Below are 12,967 nucleotides of genomic sequence, written 5' to 3' on the forward strand. Positions count from 1 at the left end.
ACAGGGTCTCCAAGGTGGTGAACTTTCCAAGCGTGAAAACACTGCCAACATTTTAACAGTGTTTGAAATACTAATATATATTTTACCAACCTCAGAAAGATGGTTGCAACGAGGATAATTGAAGGATTGGAGCATCTTCCTTATGAGGAGAGGCTGCAGCGTTTGGGACTCTTTAGTTTGGAGAGGAGGCGTCTGAGGGGGGATATGATTGAAGTCTATAACATTATGTATGGGGTAGAAAATGTTGACAGAGAGACATTTTTCTCTCTTTCTCACAATACTAGAACCAGGGGGCATCCATTGAAAATGCTGGGGGGAAGAATTAGGACTAATAAAAGGAAACACTTCTTCACGCAACGTGGGATTGGTGTTTGGAATATGCTGCCACAGGAGTGTGGGTGAGGGGCCACCTCAACCTGGATAGCAGTTCTTTAAAAAAGGGCTTGGACAGATTTATGGAGGAGAAGTCGATCTATGGCTACCAATCTTGATCCTCCTTGATCTCAGATTGCAAATGCCTTAGCAGACCAGGTGCTCAGCAGCAGCAGCAGCAGCAGAAGGCCATTGCTTTCACATCCTGCACGTGAGCTCCCAAAGGCACCTGGTGGGCCACTGCGAGTAGCAGAGTGCTGGACTAGATGGACTCTGGTCTGATCCAGCAGGCTAGTTCTTATGTTCTTATGTTCTTAAGATGGAAGGCTGAGTCAACCTTGAGCCAGATACCTACCTGAAGCCGGCTTCCCTCGATCGAACTCAGGTCGAGAGCAGAGTTTGGACTGCAGGTCCGCTGCTTACCACTCTGCAACATGGGGTGCTCAACGTATAATATTTAGAGCAAATAAATTAAACTATCAACGCACAAACACAGAAGAGCAGAACCGTCTTAACCCATGACCGGGCACCTGGACTTTCAGGTACTTCGGGCCTGCTCCGGCACACCAATTTTTCACCCCACTGGTATGGCAGGGGCTAGCCCACAGTACATGGCCCTATATCCATTGCAAGAGTCTCTGAAGAATTTTACCCACAATTTTACTCGCTCACATGCGATCAAGGTCACAACTGGACGGTGTTGCTCACGCAGGTGGGATAAGCTCCCGGTAGAGTTCCGAATCATCTTCAAGGTGTTGGTGTTGACCTTTAAGGCCTTACATGGCCTGGGACCCTCATATATATCTTCGGTGACCGCATCACCCTGAGCATCTCCATGTCCTCTAGCGCACTCCGCCTCCCGTTCGGTTGAGGCCAATCTATTGGTGGTCCCTGGCCCCTCAATGATGCGGGCTGGCCTCCACGCTGGCCAGGGCTCTCCTTACGGCTCTGGCCCTCAAGCCTGGTGGAACGGGCTCTTCCTCCAAGTTGTCCGGCCCCAAGGGACCTTGGGCGAAGTCTGCAGGGCCTGTAAGATCTGAGTTGTTAAGTGCCGCTGGCTCTTTGGAGGGACTTTCAGCCAGCTGGAAGGTGCCCCCCCCCCCCCTTTTGGCTCTTAATATCTGGGCCCTTTCCATCTAATGGGACTCGCCGCTCCCTCCCTCCTGGGGAGGATTTAAAATTAGGGTTTGTCGGACGCCTCTTGTTATTTTTACTGCTGTTTTTTTAAAGGTTTTAATTATATTTATACTTGTATTGAGATGTTATGTTGTACGCCGCCCGGAGCCCCTCAGGGATGGGGTGGTATAAAGTCTAAATAATAATAAATAAATAAATAAATAAATAAGGGAGGAGGCAGCATGACATCACAACCCGGATGCTAGCGAGCTATTGGCCTGCTGTCTCTCTCTCTCTCCCCTTTGGCTCACAACAAACCTCAGTTGACTACAAGTGTGCCCGGCAACTTGCGCTCGACCGCCTTGCATGCTTGTTCAGTTAACACGGGTCAGGAAGGCCAAAACCCCCGGGTGCCGGTAATGGTGCCTCGGAAAAAAAAATCGACGGACCTCTACACCCCGCAGGGCCCTTAGGGTTCAGTCTAGTCAGCCTTATGGATAATACAGCCCTGCCGAAGAGGGCTAATAAGAGTTTTCGGAGGCTACGGTTTTAAAACTCAAAGCTGCCTTCATCAGATTTCTCCATCGGACCCTTGAGAGGTCACACCCGGGAAATTTTGTGGGTCTCTACAGTGCTCCTGGACAGGAACCTAGCTCGACTGTGGCAGATCCACATAGTCACCCTCTGAAACTTGGCTTGTTTGGGTTTTTTTTAAATGATGATTATTATGAGGAGGGGGAGGAGGAGATGTAGTAGGAATGGTGGCTGTGATGATAATATTTACTCCTGGGGCCTCCAGAGGAAACCCGAGAGCTGGCAAACAGGCTCCAGGCTGTGCCACGATGGACCCAGAAAGCGATTACAGCTCTGAGAATGGCTCACATGGAGAGGAGTGGAATAAAATGTGTGTACCAGAGAGGGAGAGGGGGGGGAAGGCTTGCAAGCCAGCGGAGCCGCTCTCTCCCTAGCCAGCCAGAGGGCCGCTACCCCAGCCTGTCCATTTCCTGTCCGCCCTCCCCAAGGTAGCTTTTCTTCTCATTGTGATCCGGCCAGCTGTGTTTCAGCACCGAGGACAGCTCCGGTGCCGAACAATGGGGCAGTGCGTTGGAATTGACTTAGGGGCTCTGGGCAAATTCTCAGCCGGGGTTTGGCAGAAAACAGCAGACAGGGGAAGTCGTCGAAGGCTAGAGCTGGGAAGGTTTAAATTGAAAGGGGCGGAGAGAGGGGCTTCCATGAGGCAATTCTGTTCAAGGTTTGAGGATGGGGACTATGGAGGTGGGAATCTGAGAAGGGATTTCACCTGCTTTCTGAGACATATATGATATATTTATGCCCTCTGAAACTGCCGTTTTCTTCATGGGAACTGAGTTCTGTAGTCTGGGGATCAATTGCAATTCCAGCAGAACTGTAGGCCCCACCTGGAGGGTGGCAACCATAGCTGAGAAGAGGAGGAGGAATTTGGATTTATACTCTTGTTTTCCCCTCCTATAAGGAGTTTTAAAGCAGCTTACAACTCCTTTCCTTCCTCTCCCCACAACAGATGCCTTGTGAGGTAGGTGGGACCGAGAGAGGTCAGAAAGAACTGTGACAGTGAGCTCCCAAAGGCACCTGGTGGTGAGCTCCCAAAGCTCCCAAAGGCACCTGGTGGGCCGCTGCGAGTAGCAGAGTGCTGGACTAGGTGGACTCTGGTCTGATCCAGCAGGCTAGTTCTTATGTTCTTATGTTCTTATGACAGGCCCAGCAGGCTTCATGTGGAGGAGCGAGGAAACAAATGAATGAGGTCACCCAGCAGGCTTCATGTGGAGGAGCGAGGAAACAAATCCAGTTCACCAGATCACAGTCTGCCACTCACGTGGTGGTTCTCCAGATTAGAGTCCACCTGCTCTTAACCACTACACCACTCTGCCTTTTAGATGAAGGACTGCTGGGCTCTTGGCTGGAGGTCTCTCTCACATGGGAAGGGGGCCTTCAAATGTGTGCATTCTCCCATGACCCTGATCACTATCAATACCACCACTGAGAGACAATGTTGGGTAATGGTGTCAGAATTGGATCTGGGAGACAAGCCAATTCATCCCATGACTCTGCCACTCTCTCTCAATCTCACTACCTTACAGGGTTGTTGTGTAGCTCTGTGGAGGCATCGGGTTAGGACTGCTTACATCCTGTAAGACTGGGGTGAGTGGGGGAATGACAAAGAGAGGAGTTTTGTCATACTTGTGTAGAAGAAAAAAGGTCAGCTAAGGTCAGCATTCTTTCTGTCAAAATTCCTACTTCTCCATGCAACGATCAAATGCTCAGAAACGCTGTTCTCATTTGCATCTGGTTAAACCAGAGAGATGGAGTTGACATATTGCAGGTTTTAAAAAGTGGCTGCCATAGATTGGAATGAAAGGTCAGTTCTGGGCATGAGAAGTTGGGAAGCAACTGCCCCTAGAGGACAGGAGGACACACTGCACTAGACACTGGGCTACAGGATGAAGAAACAAAGAGTATCTCTGTCTGGCTATCTCAGCACTAATTAAATGCAGCATCAAAGGGGCTTAACAGTGGGTGCCACATCATAATATGTCCCCATTCATAGTTTGCAGTCACATGCAGGGCCAAACTTAGGTTCCTGCCAGAAGAATTATTAGCCCTCTTGAGAGCCAGTGTGGCGTAGTGGTTAGGAGCAGTGGTTTCTAATCTGCATAACCCGGTTCGATTCCCCATTCCTCCACATGAGCGGCGAACTCATATCGGGCGAGCTGGGTTTGCTTCCCTGCTCCTCCATGTGAAGCCTGCTGGGTGACTTTGGGTCAGTCACAGTTCTCTCAGAACTTTCTCAGCCCCACCTGCCTCCCAAGGGGTCTGTTGAAGGGAGGGGAAGGAGTTTGTAAGCTACTTTGAGACTCCTTAAAGGTAAAGCAGAGTATAAAAGCCAACTCTTCCTTATTTTCTTCTGTGGGTGCATCAGCAGGCGTGAAACACTGTGTAAAACAGGTGTCTTGCTCTGATCAATTATGGCTGCTCCCATCTTCAAGAGCATCCCAAGAAGCTGATGGGCAATAAATTCAGGACAGACAAAAGGAAATGCTTCTCTACGCAGCGAGTGATTAAAATGTGGCATTTGCTGCTGGCAGGTGTACTGATGGCCACAGGCGTAGATGGCTCTAAATGGGGGTGAGACAGATCCGTGAAGGAGGGGATCTATCAGTGACTGCTGTTCAGAGGCAGTCAGCCTTTGAATCTCAGTGCCCGGAGACAACATCAGGGAAAGGCCTCAGCCTCTAGGACCTACTATTGGACCTCCAGAAGACCTGGCTGGACAGGATGCTGGGTTAGATATGCCCCAGGTCAAATCCTGCAGGGCTCTTCTTATGTTCTTACAACTGGGCCCCAATCCCTGGTGCTAATGGGGAACCTCCCAAGAGTTTTGTCCCCAAATGAGGCATTCTCCTTTGCCTCTGGGGACATCATGCATTTCTACAAACAACAAACGCGCTGCATCAACCGCTATTTTATCAATTGCGCTAAGCCCACATATAAAGTGCAATACATAAAGTGCAACCAGTGAAAAGTGCAAACAACATCAGAGCCTAGACTCTTACAATACTACACATATCACATCACCCTACAACATATAGTCAAGGTGACTCAACGATGTCTTCTTCACTCGGTCCTCTATCTTCGTCCGTATATGTACTTGGACGGGACCTCCTCTTTGTAGATAATCAATCACTTATCAATAGCTGTATATACTGCATTCCAGTCAGTCAAAGTAAGTCTATATGGCAATGCGGACCGGTCTGGGCCAAGTCCGTCAATTCAATATCCAATAATAAACGGTTTGCGCAACTGTAACCGTTTTCCATAGGTTCTTCTTCAGATTACAATTAATTCTCCAGTCTTAATCGGGATCTGTGCAATATTTATATAAATATGTTATCAATAAATTATTTTAAAAATCATTTCATACATTATTTCTTATTACTATTTATACATAAAATTTTATTATTGGATATTGAATTCAAATAGAGAAGTAATGGCAGGGTTGGAAATCTAAAGAAATCTAAATATCTGGAGTGGTGGCGAACCTATGGCACTCCAGATGTTCAAGGACTACAATTCCCATCAGCCCCTGCCAGCATGGCCAATTGGTCGTCCTGGCAGGGGCTGATGGGAATTGTAGTCCATGAACATCTGGAGTGCCATAGGTTCACCACCACTGTCCTAAAGCATCCCAGACAAGTGTTCATCCAGCCGCTTCTTGAAGACTGCCAATGAAGGGGAGCTCAGCACCTCCCTAGGTAGCCAAAAGACTCCTCTGGAGCCAAAGTGGTCCCCAGGAGTTGGATCCTGCTCTAAAGGGCCCAAAGCCAAGAAGGGACAAAGATCTGGGCGCACAGGCAAGCTCTCTCCCTTTTTCTACACCTCTGCCGGGGCTTGGAGTTTGTTGCCGGTCCCTAAGTCTGACATGATTATTAGTCAGGGGAAAAGGAAGGGCGGGCTGTGGTGGAGGGTTTTGTTGCTAAAGAAAAGATTTGAAACAGAGCTCAAGATCCATTAAAGGAAAGGGCCGTCAAACCTGCAAAAAGCAGCCGAAGTCTAGCTTGAGGTGGGGCTGGGGGGGAGGGTTGAAAAAAGAGAAAGGAGTGGGGTTGGGTGGGAAAAGCAGAGGATCAATAACTGGAAAGCGAAGGAGGAGGGGGGAATCCACAACTAGAACAGCCCCCCCCCTGCAGATTCTCAACCTCTTCGAGGAAAGTTAATCAATAAACTAATTAACTGCTTCGCAAGCCTTGTAATTGCTTGATCAGATATATTAGGATGAGGGGCTGGGGGCTTCCACACAGCCCAGGAAGAAAGGCCAAATTGTAGAATTCTTTGCTTAGTCCCAGGGTTGGAGGATTTTTTTGTTGTTGCTGTTTTTAATTGCCTTTTTTTTGCACCAGGAAAGGGGGAAATATACTATTTTTTCAAAAAAAAATATTCCAAGGATTCGGTGGAACTGAAAATGCCACTCTATTAAGGTTGGAGAAGGGGGGGGGGAGAGGAAAATTGCCTCTCCGACTGCTAGTGGCTTTGGATCTCTTTGTCTGTTTCAACGAGAAGACTGTCAAATCCGGGCTGGGATTCTTCTGTTTTGTTCCGGCTTTTCCCGTTTGTTTGTTTCTCCTCCTCTGGGTACAATTCGGAATTCGAGGCTCGCTCCATCTTCCTCCTTTTGGACCAATGAAGGAACCGGATGCCATCAAACTTTTCATTGGACAGATACCCCGGAATCTAGAGGAGAAAGACCTGAAACCTATCTTTGAACAATTCGGCAAAATCTATGAGTTGACAGTCATTAAAGATAAATACACCGGCATGCACAAAGGTAAGACTTTTGGGGGGGCTGTATCTGAGAACAGAAGTCTCCTTGGGCATTTTGGCAAGGGGTTGGGGGGGGGGCTGGGGTCCAAATGCAAAATGCATAAGGGCCAAGCAAGCCAGAGAGGGTGGGAGAGAAGGCTCCATGCCCAGCATGAAACTGCACTCTCAGTGGACGCCTCTGTGGCTGCCACCACGCCGAACAAATGGGGAGATTCGTTTTGTGTACTGAAAATTCGCCAGTATGTGGAACTCTTGGGGCTAGCTTCATTTCGCGCACTGAAAATTCGCCAGTATGTGGAACTCTTAGGGTTATCTTCGTTTCGTGCACCGAAAATTCAGCAGTATGTGGAACTCTTAGGGCCAGCTTTGTTTTGAGCACTGAAAATTCGCCAGTCAGTGGAACTCTTAGGGTTAGCTTCGTTTTCATGCGCTGGAAATTTGCCTGTACCTCTTAGGGTTAGAAAAGTGGTGTCAGGCATGTGATAGCCCACAATTGCTGGAGGAAGAGGGGGAGGGCAGGAGCAGATGGCGAGGAGAGAGAGAGAGAGAGAGAGAGAGAGAGAGAGAGAGAGAGAGAGAGAGAGAGGAAACCAGTTCTCCTGAATGAAAGCTGGGTGTTTAACTGTCTGCACTGGTATGGGTTAGGGAGGCAGGGAAGTCTCAGTGGGACACACAAGGCGCAGATTCCCAGTTAATTGGCTTGATCCTGGCTTATCAACAAGAGTGTGGGAGAACTGAGTGTGCGTATTGGGCAGGGGTGGGGGAGGAACCAATTCAGGTGCCTAGATGGTTCACTAAGGACTCTTTGACTCTCGAAAGCTCATACCCCGAAAATCGTTAAGGTGCCGCTGGACCCGAATCTAGCTGGTCGCTTGTATATGAAGCACTTGAGAAAAATATAAAAATGCTTTTCTCCTGCAAGGTTCCCCCAACACCTTTCATTTTCATTACAAGGAAGGGATCAACACCCCGACCCCCACAATAAAGGGCCTGAGTGGGTTAACTCAATCCTTCTCCACCCCATCAAATCCACATTATGATAAAATAGCATCTGATTTCCTGTAGCTTCGTTATTTGTGCTGTTTTTGGTTTGTTTTTTTTAATGACATCTTTGGAGAGAAAGAGAGGAAATATCTTTAGTGGAGCCTGGCACCGACGTTAGGGATAGCGATGCCTGCCAGAGGGAAGCGCTCCAAGACCCTCTCCGCCGGTCTGACAGAACTCCCGGGACTTCTCTCAATCACAACAGAGAGCTGCTTCCTTTTTTGTTAGCTCTCTGTCCAAATTTCCTGGCAGGTCCATGAAACGGCAGGGCTCGCTTCTTTCTGCAGGCCTCGGTGCCAAGCGGTCTTGAGGAGAACAGGTTGCACGTTTTCTTAATTGCCAGAGGGGAATTTTTTTAAAAAAAATTAGATTTCAAGAGGCCTCCAACTTTGAGGGGGGGTAAGCAGGAAGAGAGCGCCCCACCTGCTCCGTGTACGCATATCGCCTCAAGGATGGCTGTAACCGAAATAGAAAGAGCGAAATCCGTTTTGGACACCCTTAAGTAGCACAAGTGAGAATGCTGTGAGAAGGTTCCAGAATTTCTAAAATAAGGAAGTAAAAATTAATTGCGGCGGGGATCACAGGGTCAAGGCTGCTGGGAATTCAATCCTATATAACTTTTGGGAGGGAGAGAAGGGACAATTGGGGGTTTCGCTGGCGTCTTGTTGATCCAGGCCTGTAAGTTGCTTGGCAGGTGTTCACCACAGCGTCCGGTGAAATTGGGAGGGGGGGGAGGGCTGGGAAACAAAAGTGAATGTTTGCTGAGAACTGTTCAAATCGAGGGAAAGAGAATTAATTACCTTAAGTACCTGCTGGGACTATTTTTGAAAAAAAAATCCCAGGTGTGGAGTTTTGTTTGGCTTTTAGTTTGACACCAAAGCGGCACCACGAGCCGAGGAGCAAAGCTGCCATCTTTTCAAAAAAAACATCTCTGCTCTGCTCCTCCACCTTGAAAGCGCACAAATATTTGCGAGGGGCCGTGCTTGTTCTTTTTGCCGGGCCAGGGAAAGTACCTTCTGATTTTAACAGATCAAGCTCCTGTGGTAGGCACAAGAACAGGCCAGGCTGATTTCTTGTAGTCAGTTGGCAACTGTAAGGGAACAATCTGAAGAACTGTTTCCTGGGAGTAAGCAACTGAATATACCTGAGCAGGGTACTGAGTAGCCCTGCTTAGGATTGCTCTCTCAAAGTGTCCCTTTTGAGATGTGTACCACAAGAGATAACGCATGAATGAGTGTGTGTATCAATTTCATTTTTAATGTAGAAATAAACCTGCATTTTAAGGAAATCAAAAATCTGTCTAAACATTTGGATTTGGTGATATCGGATGGATCCTGTTGATAGAAAATGCATCAAAACAACATTTCCTCCCATGTGGAAGGAGTCGGACGAAAAAAGGAACCAAAATACGCCAGAACTGCCAACATAAATATTCTGTTTTTGAGAAATCCATTGAGAAATATTGCCGTTTGGAAGGGGCTTTTGCCGTCTTCACTTTCATTTCCCCCAGTGTCGTTAGAAACTAAGGATTTCTCTGCTGGATCCAGCAGCACCATTAGATCATTGTACTGATCTTATGGAGGGTGTCTTTAAACGGTCACGTGCACTTCACACGAAAAAGCACAGAATCACCGTTCAACACATTGCTCTCCTTCTGCTGTGTCCACAGATAAACCCACATGGCGTAGGCCGATTCTAAGCACGGCGTCAGCTGGTTCTGATCCACTCAGCAATCAATCCAACCACGTTCGGTAGTAGTCAGAGACGCAGAGGTCCCTTCCGCAGATGCAGAATAATACACATACAATCCACTTCCGCAGTTTGAAAGTGGATTTTGCCATTCCGCACAGTCAAATCCAGCTTCAAAGGGCATTGAAAGTGGATTGGAAGTGTATGTGCGGAAGGGGCCAGACTGAGATTCCAGAGGTCTGCAGAATCCCCTGACTCGGGGCTGCCCCGAATCCTGGCCCTCAGGGCTACCATGGCTGGGTCAGATAAACAGCCTGCCTAACCCAATATTTTATTTCTAGGAGCAGGGCCGTTTCCCAAAGTGTCGCTTCCTCCCCAAAGTTCTGAGAATGGCAAATCCCCGAGCAGGCGAGGCACCAGGTGCATCGCTTCTCTGTTTTGTGTGTGTGAGTGTCTGTGCATGAACACTAATGCATACTTCCAGGACAAAGTTTGCCGGTCAGCAGCTAGTGGCCGGTGAGACGTATCACAAGATGATGGTGCGAGTTTCATTTCTAATGTTTCTTCCACCCCTGCATCCCAAACCAGCTCTGTCTGGGCTTTCACATCAGAGCCGAACAGTTCTATTGTTGAGTCTATGGCTACCAAGCTATTGTTGATCTATGGCAGTGGTGGCGGACCTATGGCACGGGTGCCAGAGGTGGCACTCAGAGCCCTCTCTGTGGGCACCTGCAAACAGAGTCACACCCCCCCCCCACACACACACATCTAGGCTGGCCTGGGCCGATGGGCTCGATTATTAGCATTAAACCTAAGACCTAGTTTTGGGGAAGCAGTGTAGGTAACCCTGTTAAGCGCTGTTAAACCCCGCTGATTTTCATGCGAAGAACTAAAGCGCGATCCTTTACCTGGGAGTAAGCTCAGTTGCTGGCAATGGCGCTTGCTTCTGAGTAAACCCTCCTAGGGTCGTGATTCACCCATTGCAAGAGCTGCACGGTTGCTTCAAAGCAAAGCCACAGACTACCACCAAGCTTACTCCCAAGTAATGCACACCTCGGAGCCAACCGTTTTTTCTAAACTAAAACCTCAGTATTCAGGTTAAATTGCCATGTTGGCATTTTGCGATAAATAAGTAGGTTTTGGGTTGCAATTTGGGCACTCGGTCTCGAAAAGGTTCGCCATCACTGATCTATGGCTGCCAATCTTGAGCCTCTTTGATCTGAGATTGCAAATGCCTTAGCAGACCAAGTGCTTGGGAGCAGCAGCAGCAGCAGAAGGCCATTGCTTTCACCTCCTGCCTGGTGGGCCACTGAGAGTAGCAGAGTGCTGGACTAGATGGACTCTGGTCTGATCCAGCAGGCTCGTTCTTATGTTCTCATGTTCTTAGTCTCAGGTTGAGACTCTTAGCATGGAACTTTCAGGTGGGAACAGGAGCCTTCAGAAATATGTAATGAGAGCGGGTTTTGGATGGGAGGGAGTTCAACAGTGATTCTCAGTACAAAAATAAATGTACTAGGAGAGTTAAGAGCATGCCTGAATTTTTTCAGTGGCAAAATCATGGAAGGTCCGCTGCTGTTAGCAACAATGATATATGGGTTGGGCAGGAAAATGTATCCTCTGCTTGATCGTCCATCAGAGAACAGAAGAAAAGGGTTTGGATTTATATCCCGCTTTTCTCTACCAATAGGAGCCTCAAAGGGGCTTACAAACTCCTTTCCCTTCCTCTCTGCCCAACAGACACCTTATGAGGCATGGGGGAACAAGAGAGAACCGTGATTGGCCCATGGTCCCCCAGCAGGCTTCATGGGTAGGGGTGGGAAAACAAGCCCAGTTCGCCAGATTGGAGCCCGCCGCTCATGCAGAGGAGTGGGGAATCCAACCCAGTCCTCCAAATTAGAGTCCACCACTCTTAACCACTACACCACGCCAACTCTCTTCCAAGTGCTTTTCTTCCAGTTCATGGGGCAGAGCTATGCTTGGGAAATTCCAGAATATTTGGGGGTGGAGAATATTTGGAGGACAGAGTTCGGGGAAGAAGGGATGCTCTGGGGAATATTATATCATGGCACCCGCCCTCCAAAGCAGCTGCTTTCTCCAGGGGAATTGATCCCTGTCATCTGGAAATCAATTGTTATTCTGGGAGATCTCCAGCCCTTACCTGGAGGTTGTCATCCCTACGATGAAGTCAGCTAGGGGTTGGGTCCTGCCGATCTCTTTTGCCAGTGGCTGCCCTTTCCTTGAGAATGAAGAACCGTTTCCTCTTAGGATAGAATCATAGAGTTGGAAGAGACCACCAGGGCCATCCAGTCCAACTCCCTGCCATGCAGGAAGTCACAATCAAAACACTCCTGACAGATGGCCACCCAGCCTCTGTTTAAAAACCTCCAAAAAAAGGAGAATCCCCCACCCTCCAGGGCAGCCTATTCTACTGTTGAACATCCCTGACCATCGGGAAGTTTGACAGATTTATGGAGGAGAAGTTGATCTATGGCTACCAATCTTGATCCTCCTTGATCTCAGATTGCAAATGCCTTAGCAGACCAGGTGCTCAGGAGCAGCAGCAGCAGAAGGCCATTGCTTTCACCTCCTGCACGGGAGCTCCCAAAGGCACCTGGTGGGCCACTGAGAGTGGCAGAGTGCTGGACTAGATGGACTCTGGTCTGATCCAGCAGGCTCTTTCTTATGTTCTTAAGGTCATTGCTTTCACATCCTGCACGGGAGCTCCCAAAGGCACCTGGTGGGCCACTGCGAGTGGCAGAGTGCTGGACTAGATGGACTCTGGTCTGATCCAGCAGGCTAGTTCTTATGTTCTTATGAAGTTCTTCCTAATGTTTAGGTGGAGTTTTTTTCCCTGTACCTTGAATCCATTACTCCTTATCCCAGTCTCTGGAGCAGCACAAAACAAGCTTGCTCCATCTTCAACATGACATCCCTTCAATTGTTTAAGCATGGCTGTCTTGTACCTCTTAACTGTCTCTTCTCCAGACTAAGCATGCTCAGCTACCTTTGACCATTTTGGTCACCCTCCTCTGGGCCCGTTCCAGCTCGTCAATATCTTTCTTGAATGGCAGCACCCAAAACTGGTCACATGATTCCTGGTGAGGTCTGACCAAGGCAGAATAGGGTGGTACTGTACAACCCTCGATCTACACACGATACTCCTATTCGTGCCGCCCATAATCACATTGGTGAAGGCAGTGGCGAAGCCACCAGGGGACAGGGGGGTGCGCGACGCACCGGGCACACCATTTCTAGTCACGTGGGGGGAGGAAAAATCCCCCTCCCCCCCATTGTAGCTCTGCAGCACTCACCCCACCTCCTATTTTAGGAATGGAGTAGGCCGGAGGCCTGCCTGCATTGCCTGAGCCTGGTGGAAACTACATTTCCCAGG

At 48.7% G+C, this 12,967-nt stretch overlaps 1 protein-coding gene across 1 annotated transcript in view; it reads left to right on the forward strand.

Moving 5' to 3' along the window:
• Positions 1-5,995: 5,995 nt before the first annotated feature.
• The window catches only part of CELF3 (CUGBP Elav-like family member 3), a 122,424-nt gene continuing 115,452 nt past the window's right edge, over positions 5,996-12,967 (forward strand). The window contains 1 exon segment of the mRNA XM_048511020.1: positions 5,996-6,847. Coding sequence (XP_048366977.1) covers positions 6,703-6,847 — 145 coding nt within the window. The 5' untranslated portion in view covers positions 5,996-6,702.

Source organism: Sphaerodactylus townsendi, linkage group LG01 (assembly GCF_021028975.2).
Source record: "Sphaerodactylus townsendi isolate TG3544 linkage group LG01, MPM_Stown_v2.3, whole genome shotgun sequence".
NCBI classification, from domain to species: Eukaryota; Metazoa; Chordata; class Lepidosauria; order Squamata; family Sphaerodactylidae; genus Sphaerodactylus; species Sphaerodactylus townsendi.